This window comes from Vombatus ursinus, unplaced genomic scaffold (assembly GCF_900497805.2).
Source record: "Vombatus ursinus unplaced genomic scaffold, bare-nosed wombat genome assembly UNPS02014847.1, whole genome shotgun sequence".
Taxonomy (NCBI): domain Eukaryota; kingdom Metazoa; phylum Chordata; class Mammalia; order Diprotodontia; family Vombatidae; genus Vombatus; species Vombatus ursinus.
The window spans coordinates 5,386,418-5,409,258 of record NW_020954625.1 but is presented as its reverse complement, the minus strand read 5'-3'; the positions used below and the strand labels follow the sequence as shown (position 1 = coordinate 5,409,258).

At 45.3% G+C, this 22,841-nt stretch overlaps 1 protein-coding gene across 1 annotated transcript in view; it reads left to right on the top strand.

Moving 5' to 3' along the window:
• The window catches only part of HK1 (hexokinase 1), an 89,680-nt gene that overhangs the window by 50,362 nt on the left and 16,477 nt on the right, over positions 1-22,841 (top strand). Inside the window, exons 4-9 of the mRNA XM_027840596.1 lie at positions 219-338; positions 7,722-7,817; positions 8,368-8,467; positions 8,562-8,745; positions 17,775-17,930; positions 20,496-20,729. Of these exons, the coding sequence (XP_027696397.1) occupies positions 219-338; positions 7,722-7,817; positions 8,368-8,467; positions 8,562-8,745; positions 17,775-17,930; positions 20,496-20,729 (890 nt within the window). The remainder of the gene's footprint in view (positions 1-218; positions 339-7,721; positions 7,818-8,367; positions 8,468-8,561; positions 8,746-17,774; positions 17,931-20,495; positions 20,730-22,841) is intronic.

Sequence of the window (22,841 nt, the reverse complement as noted above, 5' to 3'; positions counted from 1 at the left end):
GTCCATTAATTCCCCTTTTGGACAGCTCTCATAGTAAGAAGCATTTTCCTCCGCCAAGGCTAAACTGTTCCTTGTTACTTGTAACAGCCATTGAAAAGTGGAAAGTCTCTGGAGAGTGTGCATTTTTCCTCTCAGTTTGGAGAGCACCATGTTCTCCCCCTGGCAACACCTTTCTTGCTTTGAGCCACTGGTCATCTTCTCGTCTCTGTTCCTTTCAGCTTTTTGATCATGTTGCTGAATGCCTGGGTGACTTCATGGAGAAAAAGAATATCAAAGACAAGAATTTACCTGTTGGATTTACCTTTTCCTTCCCCTGCCGACAGACAAAAATCGATGAGGTAAGAATGTCCTAGAACTCCCTGGCTGCCTGGTGCTCTGGGCTTAAAAGAAGCTTCTTGGTCCATTTTCTCTGATTGGGTCCATGATGGAGGGTCCTGGGAGGTTCCTGCATGGGGATTCAGTGATACAGATTCCGTGATTGAGAGTCAATGATGGAATCCATAATGGAGAGTCTGTGATACGCATTCTGTAATGGAGGGTCCATCATAAAGACTCTGTGATATACATTCCATGTTGGAGGGTCTGTGATACGCATTCTGTGATTGATAATCCATGATGGAGGATCCATCGGAGAGTGCCTACTAAGGAAAGTATATTTACTGTAAAGTAGTGGTATAAAGAAAACCATCTGCAAAAAATCAGCGTGTGACTCTGAACTTTGACTATTCTAACTTGCATTTTCCCCCAGTTATTTTAATTATTAGCATATTTTAGGAGAGGAATGTAAAGCTCCTTGTGGCCGAGGGGGAAGTTTACAAAATTTCTCCAAATAAAGGAAAACCCAGCTGGGCTTGAGATGACTCCAAAGGGGTGAAAGAAGGGCTAGGCCTTACTGGATCATGTATGAGCCTTTCTTCCTGAGCCATTTTTGTGTGGCTTATCTGGGCTTCAGGAGGAAGAGGTAGGTTGGGGGTGAGGGGTGGTTTTATTCTTTCTCTTTTCTTGACCACCTCATGCCTCCTATTTCCAAAGCAGCTATGGACACAGCCGCCCTGTGTAAGTCTGCATAAGCTTACAACATATAAATGTGGACCATGTTTCCATTTTTCTTTTTTTTAATCACAGTGCCTAATGTAATTGCCTAATATAGAAAATGCTTCTTTGCTGCAAAGCCTATGCAACTGTCAGCTGTTATCATTATTTAAATGACCCTGCATTGCTAAGAGGGGTTGGTGTTAGGGCCATGTAGTGGGAGGAGAGGGAAACAGCCTCTACTGGAGGCCAGAAGAATGGGAACAGGGAGCACTAGTGGACCGCTGAAGTGATGTAAGTTTGAAGACTTCATAGAGTATGGAATTGAACCCCTGAAGAGGAAGCAACTTCCTGTGCTCCACAGAATGATGGTGAGAAACCACAGGTCCAGTCAGGATGAGAAAACATGGTGTTCAAATGCTATCTCTGCCACTTATGACTTGTGTGACCTTGGGTGCCTCTCTGAGCCTCAGTTTCTCTATCTGTAAAATGAAGTGATTGGACTAGATGTTGTCTGAATCATAGCTCTAAAGCTATGAATTCTTTGCTAGGCTCTAGAACTGGCCACAGGAGGAAAAGACAAAGTCTGGTGGTTGGAGACCCTCTGCTGAGATGTACCCAGACAGTTTTGTGCTGACTCTACATGAAAAAGCAGAAAGTTTGTTGTCTTCAAGTCAGCCAACATTCAGAGCCTGCTCTGTGCAAGGCTATAGAATAATCCCTGTCCTTGAGGAGTTTACATTCTACTAGGAACAGATAACATGGATACAACTAAGTAAGCACAATATAATTTGATTAGACAGAGAATATTAACTGCTGAAAGGCATCAGGAAGGAAGTGTCAGTTGGCACAGTATTTATCTAGCTGGGACACACCACACTGCCTACGGAGACTGGTTAAACCCAATACCCATTACTCACTTCTGATGAGTTGAATGATACCTCTGTGAAAGGATACTGTGTGAACATCTCTAGAGATTGTGAACTTATGGGCAGAAAACAGAAGATGTTAGAGGTGCAGGTGGCCAGGGAAAGACAGGGGTTTCAGAAGAGAGGGACAGATATGAGAAGCAAGCATGTTAATTAGATGATAGGATTATATTAATATGTTAATAAGATAATTAGACTTAAAGGATATTATTAGATTAATAAGAGAACAGCATTTGGATTTTTAGACCAGAGTTGGAGTTTTAGGAATGATGGGTTTTTTCCAAGGATGGAGTATATCTAGTGGGGGCCGGAAAGCATAAAGATTTGCACATTTGATTAAGAGAATTCTACCCTGAAATTGGAGGGGATGGAAGAAAACTGCCCACATACATCTGCTAAGCCAGATGCCACATGAAGATTAAGCCATAGAGAAGCCTAGTGATTAATGGGAGAGAGAATCCCCAAACAATGTTTCATTTTTGCCTTTGGACCCCATGTACCCAGTGCAGTGTCTGACACATCATATATGCTCGTTGCTTGCTTTATAATTGAAACCCTAGATTTTGGGAGAATGGAGTTCAGAGAGTTCAGAGAAATAGATTCCCCTGGCCCAAGATTCTGTAGGACATGGAGGGTAGGGATCAGCTTGAGAGGAATGGTAGCACCCTTGGAAACACAGACCCTAGTGATTAGAGTGGAAGGAAAAAGGGAGTATTGGGTCTAAATGAAAGTGTCTAACACACTGGCCTGCAACACTCTCGAATGAAAATGTAATTAGGAAATATTTAACAAAATAAGTAAAAAAAAAATAGAAAATTGTTGTGTTCAGTTGTGTCTGACTCCCTATATAGTCCTCATGCTGTTATTGTTGTTCAATCATTTTTAGTCATTCCTGTCTCTTCATGACCCCATTTAGTTTTTTCTTGGCAAAAATACTGGAATGGTTTGCCATTTCCTTCTCCAGCTCATTTGACAGATGAAGAAACTGAGGCAAACAGGGTGAAGTAACTTGCCCGGGGTCACACAGCTAGTAAGTGTCTGAGGTTGGATTTGAACTCGAGTCTTCCTGTTTCCAGGCCTGGCGCTCTATGCACTATGGCATCCCCTAGCTGCCCGATAGAAAATAGGTAATGTTAGCTTGTGGTTTTTCAAGTGCATCTGAGAGCCTGTTTCTACTTGAGTTTGATGTCGCAGGTCTAGATAGATGATAGAACTCAAGCTCCATCTTAGACTTTACTGAGACGTGTACAAAAGGTGGAAGCCAGGGTCGGGAGTGGTGGAGGATGGACACGAAGGAGCGTCTTGGTCCATAAACAGAGTCCTCTTAGCAGAAGCCCAGGAGAAGGGAAGGCTGGGGAGCTTCATCCGCGCAGTTTGCTTTTGTCTGTCTGAAGCTGTTGGGGGCAAGGAGAGAGAGTGAGAGGATCCAGGCTCAGAAGGATGGCAGGAGGGTAACAGGTGACAGGGGAAGGCAGAACTACTCAACTCTATTTTTCTTCTGCTTTCTCTACCTCATCTCCAGAAGATCAGCCGCAGCAAGTCGTGAAAGACCCTATGCTGAATCTCCAGGCACTTAGTGGTATAGGTGTGAGTCCAGATGATACAGGCACTGTGCTTAGAGATGAAGATACAGAAACAAAAGAGAAACAATTCCAACCTTCAGGAAGCTTACATTCTATTAAGGGAAACAAGCCATTGACATATATAAACATATGTAAGGCGATTGGGACTGGACCTTTGATTTAATTAGGGTAGAGTCCTCCCAGGTGAGGAAACTCCCTCCAACAAAGCAGATGGGCACCCAACTTAATGTCTTTTCTTTTTTCTTTTTTTCTTTTCTTTTTTCCCACTTGATAGTATTTTATTTTTTCCAATTACATGTAAAGATAGTTTTCAACATTCACTTTTATAAGATTTTGAATTCCAAATTCTTTTCTCTCTCCCCTTTTCTCTCCTGAAGATGGCATGCAATCTGATATAGGTTATACATGTACGATCATATTAAACATATTTCCACATTAGTCATGTTGTGAAAGAAGAATCAGAAAAAAAGGGAAAAATCACAAGAAAGAAAAAAAATAGTGTGCTGCGATCTGCATTCAGACTCCATAGTTCTTTCTCTGGTTGTGGATAGTATTTTCCATCATGAGTCTTTTGGAATTGTCTTAGATAGTCGCATTGCTGAGAAGAGCTAGCTAACCAACTCATTGTCTTGTTATAAAGACCATTGCACAGAATCATTCAGCCAACATGTGTCACAGGCAGGATTTGAACCCAGGTCTTCTCGGGCAGCTAGATGGTGTAGTGGGTAGAGCAGTGGGCCTAAAGACCTGAGTTAAAGCCCAGCCTCAGACTGAAACATGCCTGACAAGGAGGGTTGTAAAGTACATTATATTCTTTAGGGCACTGTACACATGGCAGTAGCTAAGTGGTGTGGGGGCTGAGAAGACTGTACTTGGAGTCTTGGGAGACCTCAGTTTATATTCTGCCTAAGATAATTGCTAGCTTGCTGACCTAGGGCAATTTACTTAACTTCTGTTTGCCTCAGTTTCCTCATCTGTATAATGGGAAAATAATAGCACCTACCTCCTATGGTTGCTGTGAGAATCAAACGAGATCAGATTTATAAAGTGTTTAGCACAGTGCCTGGCACACTTAGGTGCTTTGTAATATTAGTTATTATTATTTTTTAAAAAATTTTATTTTATTACTCCTAGCTCCAAGCCCAGCTCTATATCCACCATGCCAAGCTGCCTCCCAGACCTATATACAAAAGATCTTTAAAAACAGATACAAGATAATTTGGGGGTCAGAGAAAAAGACTCACTGTTGGGTTGATCAGGAAAGGGCCTCACGTAGAAGACAATACTTAAGTTCAGCTTGGAAGGAAACGAGGGATGCTAAGGAATGGGTAAGGAAGCGAGGAATGAGGAACAGCCAAAGCAAAGACATGGAGGTGAGAGATGGGGTATCATCTATAAGAAAAAATGAGGCCACCTTGGTGGAATTATAGAGTATGTGAAAGGGTAATCCCTTTCACTCATTAATATGAGTAAAAAGTCTAGCCCAGGTTGTGAAGTCCTTTGAATGATGAGCAGAGGGATTTATGTACCAAGTGGAATAATCTTCAGATTGGGAAATAGAGAACAAAAATGGTCAATAGGAAGTTGAAATCTAGACTAAAGGAAGCCTTTTATTTGGAGGAGGTGAGGGTGGATTCTAGACCTGTGATTTAATTACCATAGGGACTTCCTGTGTGGAAGTGCCCTTCACTGATGAAGATCAGTAACTTACAGACTCTAAGAGCTGCCTGGGTTACTGACACAGATTTTTTTTACCTCCCAATCCAGTACCCTGTCCGTTACACTATACTCTTTGGACTTTTGGGGGAGGGGAGAGGAGGGGGAGCTGGGGGTACATGTAGCCCCAGAAGAGGAAGTGTGGTCTCTGCAGACACTTTGGAGGACAGGACTCAACTACAGTTTTCTGATGTGAGGTGGAGAGCCAGCATGCACTTATCATGGCACTTTATTCTTAATCATTTTTTCAGAGCAAACGCTGTCAGATCATGATTGCATTTTTTTGCAGCACGCCAGGGGTCAGAACTGCAGATTGTTAACTTAATTCTGTTAAGCAGCTGCTGTGTTCCAGGCACCGGGTTAGGTGTTGGGGGATGAGAGAGATAGGGAGATGTTCTAATTTCCCTGCCCATCTTTACATAAAGAGCCCCCCCTCAGCGTAAACTCTCATGCATCAGGAAGATTCCTTCCGCATCCTTAAAATGAACATACAAGGAAGCCACACATCAGGAAGGAGTCAGCGGTAGAAACAAAAGGTCTGATGTGCTATGTGGTCCTGGGCGCATCACCTGTCTCCTCTGGGACAGAGTTCTCTGCTGCCCTTGCACGGCATCTTTAGGGTCCAGTTTTACTGGTGCCTTATTTTTCCTACACCACAATCATTTCGCTGTGTAAACCTCCCACCACCTCCACCCAGAGAAAGCCCTTGCTTATTACAAAGAAAAAACAGTTAAGGAACACAGACAGACATGACTGACATCAGACGTGTGTCTGAGAGGGCATGCAGCATTACACACTGGTGGACCCTCACCTCTTTACAGAGAAGAGGGAAATGTGTTTTATTTTCTGTTCTCTGGGACTGATTGGTCATTGGCGTGAATCTGAACTCAGCAACTTGGTAGCGTTGTCTTCATTTACATCGCTGTAGTCACTGTATATATTCTACGTATATTGCCTATGCTGTGTCTATTGTGCATACATTGTGTGTGTTGTATATACATATATTATGTATGTTGTATATATACATGTGTTGTGTATATTGCGCATGTATTGTGTGTGTTGTATATATACATGTGTATATTGTAAATATATTGTGTATGTTGTATATATTGTGTATGTTGTATATATACATATATTATGTATGTTTTATATATATACACATTGTGTACATACACACACATTATGCACATTATATATACATTTATTGTATATGTTGTATATATTGTAAATATATTGTATATACACACATATATTATACATATTACACATATACATATATTGTGTATGTTGTGTATGTTGTATACACATACATATATCATGCATATTGTACACACACATTATGTATGTTGTATACACATACATATGTTATGTGTGTTGTATATATAGTGTATGTTATATATATGCATATATTGTGTATGTTATGTATATTGTGTATGTTGTATATACATGCATATATTGTAAATATATTGTATATGTTGTACATGTTGTATATGTTGTGTATACATATATTATGGAGGTTATATATATATATACGTATATTGTGTATGTTGTGTATGTTGTGTCTGTCCTTTTAGTCCTTTAGTTCTCTTGGCTTTCCGTCCGTTGCTCCACGTCTTCCCACGTTTCTATGAATTCCTCATATATGTTGTCCCTTGTCATTGGTGCAGCAATATGTGCCAGACTTGGTTTATCTACCCTCTAATTGATAGGCACCCACTTGGTTTGCAGGGTTTTGCTACCACAAAAAGTGCTGCTGCAAACATTTTGTGCACGTATATATACACATAGATCATTGTTTGAGCGTGACATTTCTTTCTGGTTTTGACCTCCTTGGGCTGTACCCTCGGTAGTAAGATCACTTGGTCAAAGGCTGTGACTTTTCTGGAATAATTACAAATTGTCTTCCAGAATGATCAGCATAGTTCATACCACCACCAACCTTTAGCGCGTCCGTCTTCCCGCAGCCCCTGCGACGTTGACCATCTCCATCTTTAGTCATCTCTGCCAGTTTGGTGTATGGAGTGTGAATGTTTGGTTGTTTTGATCTGCATTTCTCTTATTGATGATTTGGAACTTTTTTGTGGTTATTGATGGTTTACATTACTTCTTCTGAAAAGCGTTATCTTTTGACCATCAAGAACAGGTTTTTAGTTTTGTTTTCATCAATAATTTTATACTTTATTTATATCTTACATATTTTATATCTTACATATTTTATATTATTACTTGTGTCTCCTATTAGAATCTAAGTTCTGGGCAAGTAGGGGTTGCTTTGTTATTTTGTGTTTGTATCCCAGTGTCTAGCACAGTGCCTGGTATGCAGCAGGTGCTTAATAGGTACTTGTGGAATGATTGAATTCTGTATTTGTCTCAGATGTGAGACTTTTATCAGTAGTATTCGAACCCTCGAGGTTTTGAAAGAGGTTCAGTCCCTCATGTAACCGTCCGTTGTCCTTCACAGGCTGTCCTCATCACCTGGACCAAGCGCTTTAAAGCCAGTGGTGTGGAGGGATCAGATGTGGTCCAGCTGCTCAACAAAGCTATCAAGAAACGAGGGGTAACTACTCTCTGACATTTGGGTGCCAGAGGATTAATTACCACCATGGGAGGGGTTTCTAGTACGAGTGGAGATGTTTTCCTGGTGTATCTCGGTCAGGGCACTTGGGCAAGGTTGGAGGGCAGAGGCGGTCTCAAGGTCCGGAGTCCAGATGGTCAGGCAGAACGGAAATGCCAGTGAGTCTGACCCTGGGATGCCCAGTGTCTGGCCTCTCGGTCGGTGATCACATATCCCTGATTCTCTGCACTGAGAGAAAAAAGGCGCTCCAGACCTTTTAGGCTGTGGCGCATTGCAGTATACCATCTTGGTATTTACCAGATTAAGTCCAAGCCTAGATGATTGAGTCAGCGTGTTTTCCCCTAATTTGCTTAGTATCCCAGTGAGAACAAAACCAGCAATGGCAGTAGAGAAGGGACAGATTCTTCTCTTGGGTGCCTGCCTTCCCATGGCTTCTCTTCATTCTGTCTCTCCATCTGTGCGATAGCCACGCTTCTTGGTTGGGTCTGTCCCACAGTGGCTCCTGAAGGTGACACCTTGTTTCTGTCCCCAGGATTATGAAGCCAACATCGTGGCTGTCGTGAATGACACCGTGGGGACGATGATGACCTGTGCCTTCGACGACCAGCAGTGCGAAGTGGGCCTGATCATTGGTAAGGTTGCGGCCTGGCTTGTCCCTGGGTCGGGGCAGCCGCTGGCTTCTGTCTGCCGTCCTCGGGTCCAGCCTCCCGGTGTTGTCTCTTCAAGGTACCGGCACCAACGCCTGCTACATGGAAGAGATGCGGCACATCGACGTAGTGGAAGGAGATGAGGGGCGCATGTGCATCAACACGGAGTGGGGGGCCTTCGGGGATGATGGCAGCCTCAGTGACTTTCGCACGGAGTTTGACAAGGAGATCGACCGGGGATCCCTTAACCCTGGGAAGCAGCTGTGAGTCCCCCCGCTGTTCATGCCTGCCTTAGGGGGGCCTTGACATCAAGAGGTCAGGGCTCGGGGAGGGGAGAAAACGAGGCAGGCCGTAGCTTCAGGAAGAGCCAGGAGCCTCAACGTTTACTCGCTGTGGGTCATGCGGCGGCTGATCCCGTCTCTGGGCCTCAGTTTCCCCATCTGTGGAATGGCAGCTAACATCTCTCTAAGCACTAAATCTGTGTGTCTGTGAACCTTGATCTGTGACTTGCCCAAGGACGTACAGGTGTTAAGTATGAGAAGCGGCTTCAAATCCTGCAAATTTGAAGCTGTGTTTCCACTGCCTTTCTATGTGGGGTAAATATGTTGTCAGAATAACAGAGGCTCTGAGGCCTCTATGACCTCATCTGACCCTCAGAACAACCCTATGTGAGAGGTGCTGTCATATCATCCCATTCTCCAGGTGAAGAAACTGAGGCTCACAGCTCATCTGAGCCCAGGATCACAGAGAATTAACGTTGGAAGGGACCCTATGGGCTGTTTAGGCCAACTCCTTCATTTTACAGATGAGGAAACTGAGGCCCAGAGAAGAGAAAAGGGGCCTGCTCAAAGTCACCCAGAGGTAGTAATTATCAGAGGTGAGTCCTGTAGCAAATCAGCGTCAGGTAGGATTTGAACCATGGTCTTCCTCACTCCGGGTCCAATGGTGTATCCATTATACCAGGCCATCTTACGTGTTTGCATTGGCATGAGAACTGTTGTCCAGGTGTGGAAAGGGCAGAAATCTGTGAGGCATTGTAAGTAGGGGTAGGGAGTCATTCACACATTTAGCAAAAACACTCTTGTGGAGCGCCTTCGGGGCTGGGGGGACACAAAGTGAGGGTCCTGCCCCTCTTCTGCCTGCTTTCCGTCTCACAACATGGGCATAGAATGCTAAGATAAGGCAGCCTCTGGTGAGCAGTCTCACAATGACTGCCCGTTCTAGCAGAATTTGGGAGTGATGGGGGTGGTAACCAGGGAAATGGGCCCGAGCCTGGTGACTACTTTTGGGGTCCGGATCTGTGATTTCCTTGGTTTAGGGAACTCCCTCCACACACATCAGCAGCACATCTGGACTTAACGTCCTGGAGTCTGGTAAGTGACTGGCCCAGGGTCACCCAGCCAGCATGTGTCAGAGGTGGGCCCAGACCCCACTCCTTTCTGACTTGGAGGCCAGCTCTTGATCCAGTGGTCCAGGCCTTTTGTGTCTTGTTGGGAAGGTCATGTTTATCCAAACATGAGCCCATGGCGGCCCAGGGAAGTGTAGACATTGATGGGCTAGGGACTCTTGATTCACAGCTTTGTTCACTTTCAGTCGTCCTGGTGACTCGAGGCAGCTTCTGGCCCTGTGAGCGATGAGTCATCGTCTGGGCTGGCTCCGCACAGTGGGGCCTGTGTCCGAGGACGAGGACGCTGACAGAGGAACTCTCCACACCCAGTGTGCACAGTGATGAGGGCGCTGGACTTGGCCTGTTTCATGGGTTGCTGGTGGCCAAGAGCTGACCAGAGGTGGGGGTTGCCTTTGGCTCAGCAGTCCTTGTCTGTATACCAGAATGGAGTGTGGAGTTGGCCCTCTGGCCTTCCCTTGAAGACCTCCAGTAATGGGGAACTCACTACCTTTCAGGACTGCCTGTCCTACCTGGGGGTAGCTGTGATTTGCAGGAAGTGTTTCCTTATTTTAAACTGAGATCTTCCCCGGTGCAACTTCCTGGTCAGAGCCCTTAGTTCCAGCTTCTGGGGCCAAGGGGATTAAACCTAATTCCTCTTTCACACGGCATTCCTTCAGATACTTGAAGACAGCTATCACATCCTCCCTGAGTCTTTGGTTCTGCAGGCTAAGGTACTAAACATGCCCAGCACCTCCAACTGATCCCCTCATGTGGCAACATTTCCAGTTCCCCAAGAGCAGGGACCATGTTTTTGCCTTTCTTTGTATCTACAGTGTTAGCTTACTATAGTGCCTGGCACATAGTAGGCACTTAATAAATGCCCATTGACAGACTAGTCCTGTCCTCTGGTGCTCCCACCTGTCTGGCACATAGTAGGCACTTAATAAGTACTCATTGACAGACTGTTCCAGTCCTCTGGTGCTCCCACCTGTCTGGCACATAGTAGGCACTTAATAAATGCTCATTGACAGACCGTTCCTGTCCTCTGGTACTCCCATCTGTCAGTCCCCTTCCTAAAATATGACACACTAAGAATACTCCACCCTTGTGACATAATTAGGGCAGCGGCCCCTTCTTCCAAACACTGCTTCTGCTATTCTGAAACCCCTTCTTCTGCTCAGTGGGGCAGTACAGAGTCGAGAAGACTTGAGTTCAAATCCAGCTGCGGACACCTACTAGCCGAGTGACCTTGGGTGAGTCACTTAACCTCTGTCTGCCTCAGCTTCCTCATCTGTAAAATGAGGATGATAATAATAGGACCTACCACCTAGGCTTGTGGTGAGGATGAAATGAGATACTATTTGTGAAAGTATTTTGTAAGCCTTAAGGTACCATAGAAATGCTGGCAGGCATGATGAAAATGTCAGCCTCAAAGTGTTAGAGTCATAACTGACATTTCTATAGTACTGACCCCAAGCTTGATCCTCACAACTCTCTGAAGTAGGTGCTTTTTCATCGCCCCATTTTACAGATGAGGAAACTGAGGCCCAGAGAGAGTCAGTAATCTGCTTGTGCTCCCACCACCTAGTCAGTAGCCAAAGGTGAGAGTTCTCCTCAGCTCCCCAGCGTCCTGCACTCTATAAAGTTAGCTCTTCTTGGGGTTACCATATTATCATTCAACATTCCACTCCTGCTCTCGCTGGTTAGGTCCACGAGAACTAGGGCTTCCTTTACCCTCCTTTTCTTCACTCGAAACTGCCTTGTGGCCTCAGGAAGTTCCCTTAACCTCTATCCCCCTCAGTCAACACGTCTGGAAAATGGGGGGGAATAGTAATAGTGCTTATCTCCTGGTTGTTCTGAGGTCCAGCTAAAGCAGTGCACGTAATCAGCATTGCAGGTCTTAAATGGAGAAATGTCGACCATCCTTTCGTGATAAGCATTTATTAGGATATTTATATAAAGTAAATATTTAATAGTTAAGTTGTATTTCAACAATAGCTATTTTAAATCTTTCTAATAGGGATAAGGATTAGACCATCACTGGTGTGTGAAACTCCCTCTGCCCATAGGGGATCATCATAATATGTTGAATATTATTAAACTAAGTAACATTAGTAGTAAATAGAAGAAAAGCAAGATCCCCTGTTGTCCTCCAAGTGGGCCCTCACTAAACGATGCCCGGGGATGCAGAAGCACTTGCTTCTTTCTCCTTCCTCGATAAGGGGGTGTCTGGGCTGGGGTCTCCCATCAGTACCCATGCCAATACTTCTCACTGCCCTCAGTTTTCTGGGACACGCCCGTGGGCAGGTGAGATGATGCCCAGCTTCACCAGGGCATCTTCCGCCAGGCAGAGGGAGACACAAGCCTTGAGGCTGGCACGCCCTGGGAGCGGAGAGAAGATCACGCCCATTTTCTATTTGTATCATGCTTTAGAGTTTGTGGACATTTTAGAAGATGAGATTATAGGTTTGGAGCTGCAAGGCATTTGTGTAACCCTTCTCATTTAACATGGTTTTAATGTACCACCCTCTGGACTAATGAATCTAGTGAGCTAAGTACTGTCGGTATGATTTTCCCCATTTTGTAGATGATTAAACTGAGGTTCAATGCCCAGAGAGGTTAAGCAGCCTGCCCATAGTCACACAGTCACTAAGTGTCTGAGGTGGGATGTGCGGCCAGCTCTTCCCGGCTCTGGGTCCAAGGTGAATGTGCTGAGCCTGGGCCTTGGTAGGGCTGGAGATGCAGGGCAGGGCCGTGGCACAGGTTGGTTTGGGAGGCATGATCAGGGTCTCGGCCAGAACCTCAGGGCTCATGCAGGCAAGCCCATTCCTGTGGTGAGAGGGAACAATGAAAGCTGTGTTCCCACAGTGCCAGGTGTTGACAGAAGGGGAGAGGGCAGCTGCCAGGCAGGTCTGAGCTGCTCCCACCCGGTTCCAGCTCCGACGACAGAGCCTGCTCTAGGTTTGTTCCACTGCTTAGAGTGCCTGGGGTCTGTCTTAGCACTCCACAGCAGTTTTTGACCAAACCGTTTAAATATCTGAATCATTATTGCTTTTTTAAAAATCCTTTTCCATTTTATACATCACGTTTTCTGTTTTTTTTCTTAAACCTATGGTAGGGGGTGTATTCGGTGTGCTCCTAGATCTGTTGATATTGTGTGGATGGATACCGGTAAGGAACATCCATTATCCCTTACTATTTCCCATGGCAGGCCCATTTTTCCCTTTTCCGTATCCCCTGGGCATTTCTTCATCCATCACGAATTTCAGCCTCTTCCCACCCGCCATGCTCCACCCCATCTTCTTTGGGTGACTCACAACTTGAATTCTTTGGAGACTGGGAGGATCTGTGACCTGCAGTCAGGTAGCATCGCCAGAAGAATACCCTTCAAAAGAGGCGCCTTTGTGTCAAGGAGCGAGCTTGGGGTTGTTACAAGTTTTACTCGTTTTCTCAAAGACTGGGAGTCCGTTGTTCTCTTCCTGTTCATTGTTGGGCCTGGCTTGTTACACAGTGGGCTTTTGTCCAAGATGAATGCTCTGATAGACTAGCTCTATGGGATGTCATAGTCTGGATCACAGGCATTTCTCTATGTCTTCTCCTGCACGTACGTCGGGGCTGAAGCATTTTGAGTTCAACTTTGTTCTGCTTGACCCCTCCGGGTAGAACCAAGAGCAATGGGGGAAGTTACGAAGGAGCAGATGTAGGCTGGACATTAGGGAACACTTTCGAGAACTATCCAGAAGGGGAGTGGGCTGCCTTGGGAAACTTACATGTCCTTGGTTCCACGTTCATGGAGCAGGACCCACAAGATATGTGTTCCGCAGTCCTAGTGAGGGTGAGACTTGGCTACCCCTGATCGTTCGAGATTCCTAGGGGATTGGCCTCCTTGGACAGCATAGCCGTGAGCCGTCCATGGACAGTTCAGCATAGTGACTGGCCTGGTCCCTACAATTTTCTAGTTGGAGAATCCTTTGAGGTTTGCCCTTTTATTCCCTGCTTCAAGATCTGTGCCTCAGAATGACTCATCTTGGTTCTAGAGGACAAGTGATGAAATGTCAGTCAATAAGCAGTTATCAGTCATCTACTCTGTGCCAGGTATTGGGCTAGGTACTGGGGATGTAGAGGCAAAAAAAGAGAAATAATCCCTGACCATGAGAAGCTTACATTCCATTGGACTGACAATATATTTATAATATTGTATATTTAATATTGTCATATATGACAACATATTTATAAAACATAAATGTAATAGATACAAGGTGATTTTTTGGAAGGGGGAAAGGGACCTGGGAGTAAAATAAAGGCTTCATGTATTTTTAAAAATTAAATTTTTTAAAAATTTATTTAATTTTTTGATTAATAAGCATTTTCTCACCTCTTCTCTACAATGAAAAAAAAAAGAAAAAGAAAAACCAAAGTCTTGATAAATATGCATAGTCAAGCAAAACCGATTCTCATATTGGTCAAATATGTGTGTCTCGTTTTGTACCTGTAGCCCATTTCCTCTTGATGTTAGGAGGTAAATAGCATATTTCATCATCGGTCTTCTTGAGTCATGGTTGGTCATTGGAGAGATGAAAGTTCTTAAATTTTGTTCAAGGCTTCATGTAGAAGGTGGCACTTGAGTTGATTTTCACGGAAACTAGGAATTCTCAGAGGCAGAGATTAGGGAAAGCGTGTTCTAGTTCCAAGGCACATGGAGTGGAATGCTGTGTGTGAAGAACAATAAAGGACTGAGTGACTAGTTCATAGAGTGTGTGGAGGAGAATAATATCTACCAAGGAAAGCCAGGGACAGGCAGAAACTGGAGTTTCTGTTTGCTCCAAGAGGTAATAGGGAGTCAGTACCTTTCATTGAGTTAAGGAACGACATGGTCACTCAGTCCACAAACACTTGTTAAGCATGTCCTAGATTCCAGGCAAGGGAGGATACAAAGAAAGGGAAAAACTTGTCCCTGCCCTCAAGGAGGTCCCAGTCTAATGGGAGAGACAACATGCAAACAACTGTGTACAAGCAGGACATACACAGGATAGATTGGGGGTAGAATCAGAGAAAAGGCAGTAAGATTAAAGAGGACGAGGAAAGGCTCCCTATAGAAGGTGGGATTTTAGGTGGGACTTAAAGGAAGCCAGGGAGGACAGGAAGTGTAAATGAGGAAGGGGAGTGTTCCAAGCATAGGAGACAACCAGAGAAAAAATTCAGAGCCAAGAGATGGAGTGTCTTGTTCCTGGGACAGCCAGGAGGTCAGTGTCCCTGGATTGAAAAGTATATATCTGGGAATGAGGTATGAGAATACTGGAGAGGTGGGAGGGGACTGGGTTATGAATACCAAAAAGAGCATTTTGTATTTGTTCCTGGAGGCAATAGGGAGCCACTGAACTTTATTGAGTAGGAGGGGTGACATGGTCAGATCGGCATTTTAAGAAAGTCACAGGGGCAGCTGGGTGGTGCAGTGGATAGAGCTCTGGCCCTGGAGTCAGGAAGACCTGAGTTCAAATCTGGATTCAGACACTTGACACTTACTAACTGCGTGACCCTGGGCAAGTCACTTAACCCCATTACCTAGCCCAAAAAGAAGTCACATTAGTGGCTGAATAAAGGATGAATTGGAGTGAGGCAGGCAGATCCCCCAACAGGCTATGAGGGTCTGCACTAGAGTAGTGACAGCATCAGAGGAAAGAAAGGGGCATATTGAAAATATGTTGAAAAGGTGAAATCAGCAGGCTTTGGCAACAGCTTGGATATGGGGGATGAGAGATCGTGAGGAATACCAGGATGTCTCCTCAGTTTCAAGCTGCGGTGACTGGGAGGTTGAGGGAGGGTTTTGGGGAAAGTATAATTGTTTCATTTTTAGACATGTTGAGTTTAAGATGTCTATGAGATATCTCGTTTGAAATGTTCAATGAGTAGTTGGAGAAGCTGTTTTGAAGGTTAGGGCCAGATAAGTAAATCAGATCATCAGTATAGAGATGATAATTGAATCCATGGGAACTGATGCGGTCATTAAGTGAAATAGTATATAGGGAGAAGAGAAGAAGGTCCAGGAGAAAGCCTTGGAGAACACCTACAACTAGGGACCACGACATGGATAATGATTCAGCAGTAGAGACCGGAAAGGAGTGGTCAGATAAGTAAGAGGAGAACTGAGAGAGAGAAGGGTCATGAAAACCAAGACAGAAGAAAGTGTCAAGGAGAAGAGAGTGAGAGGTCAAAGAAGGAAGAATCTTAGGGAAAGACCGCCATGTTTGTTGATTATGGGACCACTGGTAAATTTGGAGACGGCAGTTTGAGTTTAGTGATGACGTGAGAAGCAAGATCTCAAAGAGATGGAACTTTGAGTAAGAGAAAGTGGAGGCATGAAGAGCAGAAGACTTTTTAAGCAATTAGCCTAAGAAAGGGAAGAGACAGAGAGAGGGATAATTGGAGTCAGGGTTGTTTTTTTTTCAGGTTGGGGGAAAATTGAATGTGTTTGAAGGTAGTGGAGGAGAACACGTAGAGAGGGAGAAGTTGAAGATTAGAGAGTGTGGGGGGACGATTGTGGGGAGCGTCAGCTGCAGAAGGTGGGAGGAAATGGGATTAATTACACACACTGGGTAAGTAGTTGGGCTTGGCAAGGACAAGGGCCACCTCTTCGTCAGAGACTGGAGTAAAGGAGGAGACTGTGGGGGCTGATCTTAAGAGAGAGCGAGCCGTAGAAAAGAGGTAGAGGAAGAGTTTTGAGCAAGTGGCCTATAATCTCTCAGTCAAGGCTGATACAGTCGGAGTTGAACCTGTGGGAGAGAAGGCCCAATGTAGGAACTTGAAAGAAGAGAAGGTGAGGTGGGGGCTCCCGGTGCAGTGTCGCACGCACTGTCAGACGCAGGTGTGTTTTGCTTACCTGTTTTTTGTTATGAGAGAGAATTCTGTGCGCTGATATTGGGAAGTAACGAGTATAAAAAACGAAAGATTGATCGACATAAATTTTTTTAGGAGGAGGACAGAAGCAAGACCTCATAAGCAACCAGGCCAGCCTTGGGGTCCGTTCCTGCCTCTGGGGCCTTGAGTGTCATCCCAGTTACGGAGGGGTGGAAGGGGGTCTGGTTCAGCCCTTGGCGAGTTATCAGCCACAGCCCTGGAGTGGGGACCAGGAGACCCGAGTTCGAGTAGTCCAGTTATTCACTAGTCGTGTAATCTTAGATTTTCCCTCTCTGGGCCTCAGTTTCCTTCTTCATAAAGTGAGTCCCTGGGGTCCCTTCTGAGGACTGGAGAATTAGAGCCCATCTAGTCTAAACCTATTCATTTTGCAGATGAGGAAACTGAGGCATAGAGAGTTGAGTGACTTCCCCAACATCACACAGGTAGAAAGGTGCAGACCTGGGCTTTGAACCCAGGTTCTGTGACTCTTGTGAACAGCAGTAAAAATAATAACTAACATTTATATGACACTTGGAGTTTTACACAGCAATGCATTTGCAAATTTGCAAATATGACCATTTGATCCTTATACCTGTGAGGTAGGTACTCTTATTATCTCCATTTTATAGATGAGGAAACAGGCACAGAGGTTAAGTGACTTGTCCAGGGTCACACAGCTAGTAAGCGTTTGCAGGAGGATTTGAACTCAGGTCTTCCTGATTCCAAGTCCAGTTCTCTAACCTCTGTGCCGTCTAGTGGTCTCAAATCTAGTGCTCTTACTGTCCCATGCTTCCTTATAAAATTCTAAATTTTGCTCTAAAATCTTATTGTCCTGTGGCCTGGAAAATGAAATTACCACCATTTTATATTGGTGGTGACCATGGCAGAGGATCTGGCCTGACACATAGTGGTCCAGCAGGCTCCATGTCCGGTTCCTGCCACCATATATTTTTTTTTTTTGGTGTGGTCTCTTTGGTATGGCCTGAGTGTGTTGTGTTTTCCTCCTCACAGGTTTGAGAAGATGGTCAGCGGCATGTACATAGGGGAGCTTGTCAGACTTATTATCGTGAAGATGGCGAAGGGTGGCCTCCTGTTTGAAGGGCGGATCACACCCGAGCTGCTCACCAGAGGGAAATTTGAAACCAAGGATGTATCAGCCATTGAGAAGTAGGTGACTCCTTCCTTTCCATCTCTGACTCTGCCATCCCGGAGCGCTCCAGCATTGTGTTGGAGGACAGAAGGGTGGGAATAATAGGAAGCTTCTCCTATTAACCATCTCTTGCTTCCTGGCCTTTTAACATTTTCTCCAAGAGATGTTCTTGTCTCCCATCTGCCTGTGGCCCTTGGGAAAGGGAGGATCAAGGTTCTTCCCAGAATAGAGCAGATGGGTCCTCTCTCCTGCCTGGTCTGTCCTCCACTGGTCCATTCAGAAGGTATCTTAGACTGGCCACAGCATCCAAATCACAGCACCACTGGCTACCGCAATTAGCTTCAAAGCTTCCCTTGACTGAGCCCTGAAAGAATGGGTTGGGGAGGGGCAGGGACAGTGCTGACATCAGCCGAGGGAGTGATGAGCCAGAAAGCAGATGGTTTGGGTGATGGAGCAAGGATTAAAAATCCTCAGGACTCAGATTCTTGAGCATTTCCCCCCAGAATTTCCTTTTAAGTGACTTGTTCAAAGCTCAACACAGAGGGGACTATAATTCTAGCCTTAAGCATTTTGCCTGGCAATCCAGCAGCTGCTTCTGAGTATTAAATAAGAAACCCAGGAATTCACTCTTCTTGTGTGCTGTGTTTGCTAGTCAACGTCTCTCCCCTTGAGGGCAAAACCGAGTGAAGGTTTCAAGAGTCTTAAGAGCGCTGAAAATTAGATATTGATGAGCCGGAGGGCGGCTGGAGCCTGGGGCCACAGACTGCACTCCCTCCCAAGGGATCTGTGGATAGACTTTGGGGGGAGCTGTGAATTGGGTGGTTGTTGTTTTAACGTGTTAATAGCTATGGTTCAGTATAATTGGTTTCCTTTGTAATCCTGTGTATTTTATTTGATGCAATTAAAAACATTCTAAGAAGGGTTCCATAGGCTTTACTAGACTGCCAAAAAAACAAAACCAGTGTCCATAATACCAAAAAAATGAAGTAAAGAACCCCTGATTCTATAGGACAGCACCAAGGATGGTGAGCAGCCTGCCGTACCAGAGTCAGTCAAGTGTTTGAAAGATTGTTAACAGAAAGAGAGAATGAACTTGTTCTTCTTGGCCCTAAAGGGCGGGCAGCACTAGAATAATGGGGGACATCAGAAGTTTGGGTTTGAGATCGTTGCTAACGACGAGAGCTGTCCCGGAGTGGAGCGGGCTGCCTTGGGTGGTGGTGAGTTTCCCCTCATTGGAGGCCTTCAAGCAAGGCTGGATGACCACTTTTCAGGGGTGAGGTTGAGACCAGATGAGGGTAGAGGCTGGACCAGGTGACCTCTGAGGTTCACTCCAACTGAAATTCTGGGAGCTGGAGCTTCAGGTAGCATCCCTGTTCTAACAGAGGACGCCAAGCGGACACTGGAATATCATTGGAATTTGGGGGTGGGTCGTCTACATTGGAACACCTGATTTCGTCAGTCACTGAAACTTTCGCTTACAGAGTGGGCTTGGCTACGTGCCAGCCTTTAGATGATAATAGTGGGGTGGGCCAAGACTGAGGTTGGGCATCTTTGTGGTTTTTCCATTTAACAAGCATTTATGAAGCACCTGCTGTAAGCCAGGCACTATGGTAGGAGCTGGAAATGCAAAGCAAGACAGTCCCTACCTTCAACAAGCTTACGTTTTATCGGGAGAGAAAAGAACGGATGCAGAGAAGTCAATATGAAGTCGCTCTCAATTGCCATCGGGATTTATCTGTCTTGGTCCCTCCTCTTGTCCTGAGTTTGCTTCTGCTTTTCCTTCCTTCTCTGTACAGGAAGGGGATTAGATTACGTGATCTCTGATGTCCCTTCTTGCTATCAGTCTATAATCATAAAAAATCCTAAAATCTTAACTTTTTTTTGCATTCTATATCCCTTTGGCAGTCTAGTGAAGTCTATGAACCTTCTCCGAATAACATGTTTAAATGCATAAGAAAAACTGTGTAAGATTATAAAGGAAATTGATTATACTGAAATAAAAATGTAACCTTCTTCCCCCATCCAAGTTTGTGGACCTTTTGAAATCTATCCACGGAGCCCTCTGGGGTCTTTGTACCCCAGGAGAAGAACCCCTGCTACAGTTTATCTGTTAGTAATCACTCATGGCTGGTCATGCTACTTCTTTGCTCCAGCCATATGCCCCAATTAATGTAGCGCTTTCCATCATCCAACATGGCGGGTCTTCCTTGTGGCCCTATCAGATTCTTGATTTTATTGTTGAGTCGTTTCCGTCGTGTCTGACTCTTCATGACCTCACTTGAGCTTTTGTTGGCAGAGATACTGGGGTTGTTGGCCATTTCCTTCTCCAGTTCATTTTACAGATGAGGAAACTGAGGCAAACAAGGTGAAGTGACTTCTCTGGGGTCACACGGCTAGTGTCTGAGACCAGATTTGAACTCAGGAAGATGAGTCTTCCTGACTCCAGGACTGGTGCTCTATCCACTGCACCATGCAGTTCCCCAGTTCCACGGTCAGTCACCTGTGTCTGACTCTGGGTAACTTGTGATCTCTTGTGTGACCCTGCCCTTCGTAGACCCTAATATGACTCTCTCACCTTATAGAACTAAGGAAGGCCTCCAAAGAGCCCAAGAAATCCTGACCAACCTGGGCTTGGAGCCGTCCCCTGAGGATTGCATCTCCGTCCAGCATGTGTGTGCCATCGTCTCACACCGGTCAGCCAACCTGGTGGCTGCCTTGCTGGCTGGCATCTTGGCTCGCCTGAAAGAAAACAAGGGCACGACGCGGCTGCGGACCACCGTGGGTGTTGACGGGACGCTTTACAAGTTTCATCCCCAGTGAGTCTTTCATCTCTGTGACTAATGCCTGATAAACCAAGCATTGCTTGTAGATGAGCTGATTGATTGATTGACTGATCGATCAGGCAGGCAGAACCTGAGGCAGAGGGGAGATCTGACGACAGTTGGGTCAGCGCCAGCCCCAGCAGATAGGAGATGGCCAAATGGACTCAGGTTAGAAAACTGACTCACAGAGAGGTCTTGCCATATGGGCATTGGTTGGAAGGACTGGGTATGTTGAGGTGAAAAGGGTAGGACTGTCCTGTTGAGTAGGGATTAGGTTTTAGAATTATAGAATGATAGATAATGGATTGTTAGAGCTAGAAGGAACTAGAAAAACCCTACTTCCACCTCTCCTCTTCCCTTTTTGGGGGAGGCAGTCTGGGTTATGTGACTTGCCCAGGGTCACACAGCTAGTAAGTGTCTGAGGCTGGATTTGAACTCAGGTCCTCCTGACACCAGGACCGGTATTCTATCCACTGCCACACCCTCTTTTTTACAGAGTGGGAAACTGAGGTCCAGCAGGTGAAGTGATTAGACCAGAGGTCAGAGACAGGATTCAAACCTGGTGTTCTTTTCAGCAGATCATGCTTCCCTCCTTAGCCCAAGAGAGCAGAAGTAGGAACAGTGGGTGAAACTGGCAAAGGGACAGATTTAAGCAGGTTTGAGGAAAGCCTTCCTAGCTATTCAAACATAGAGTGGTATTCCTTGGGAGGTAGTGAACTACCCTTTACCTGAAGGTCTTTAACCCACGAATAAATGAATTGATCATATGTAAAGTGATTTTTTAATGTGAATGCTAGCTCTTACTATTTTTATTATATTTAATAATAATTATTATTGAAAAACGAAAGGGGAAAACAGACTGGAAGAATTATTTTTCAGAGATGGGCTGGACTGGAGGGCTGCAAGGTCCCTTTCAACTCTGAAATTCCGCTTGGGAAAGATGCAGAGTGTGATTTGGAGGGACGTCCCAGGTCCTTGAGAAAGAATCCATTTTCTTAAGGGAGCTTGGATTCAGGCATCTGAGTCACCATCCTAAGGTCCTCCTGGGCCCCACCTCCTCATGACCCTTAGGGGTTCCTGTCTGCTTTCCCTTTTGCTTTTCCATGATGATGATGATGATGATGATGGTGCATTGGGATGTTTGTAAAGCACTTTACATATATATGGTTAATTCATTTTGATCCACAAAAGGTCTCACCAGTCATTTCCAGTCCTAAAGTCCTCTGCCAGTCCATGGTTCATTTCCTTCATGGCTTCTTTCCCCCCCCCCCCCCCATCCTCCTTACCACCTCCTTTTCTCCTTAACAAATTGTGATAGCTGATGTTTTTATACAAAGTTAGTTACATCTTGTTGAGTCTTTTCCGTTGTATCCAACTCTCCATGATCCCATTTGGGGTTTTCTTGGCAGAGATACTGGAGTGGTTTGCCATTTCCTTCTCTGGCTCATTTGGTAGATGAGGAAACTGAGGCAAACGGGGTGAATTATCTTGCCCAGGGTCACACAGCTAGTAAGCTGCTGAGGCTGCATTTGAACTCGGGTCCTCCTGACTCCAGGGCCAGCTGGCATCTCATCATGCCACCATACACCATCTCATTTAATCTTCGGGCAACCATGTGAAGCACACTTGTTCTGGGTCTTAGTTTGCTCATTTTATAGCTGAGAGGAAATTGAAGTTCAGAGTTAAGTGGCTCACCCACGGTATTCAAGTGACATGCTGAGTTAATTAAGTAACTTCTGGTTTTGTCCTGGTAATCCCACAAATACGGTAAGTCAGCCTCCTAGTCAACCTGTTACATTACACCTTTTGCGAGGTACGGGAAACCATCTCTCACCCTCCGTCATCTGTGTGAGCCTTCAGAGACCATCAGAGTGATGAGACACAGCTTTTATTCGGGCTCCAGGTACAAAGAGAAGCCCCATGCAAGAATGGGTTAGAAGTCACCTCCTGCTATCATCGTACACGGTAACAGTAATATTGTACGATGATCGGCTGTGAAGGCTTGGCTGCTCTGGTGAGGACGGTGACCCAAGACAATTCCATGGTGTCCAAGGACCCGTGATGAAAAATGCTGTCCACCCCAGAGAGGGAGCTGATAAGCTTTGA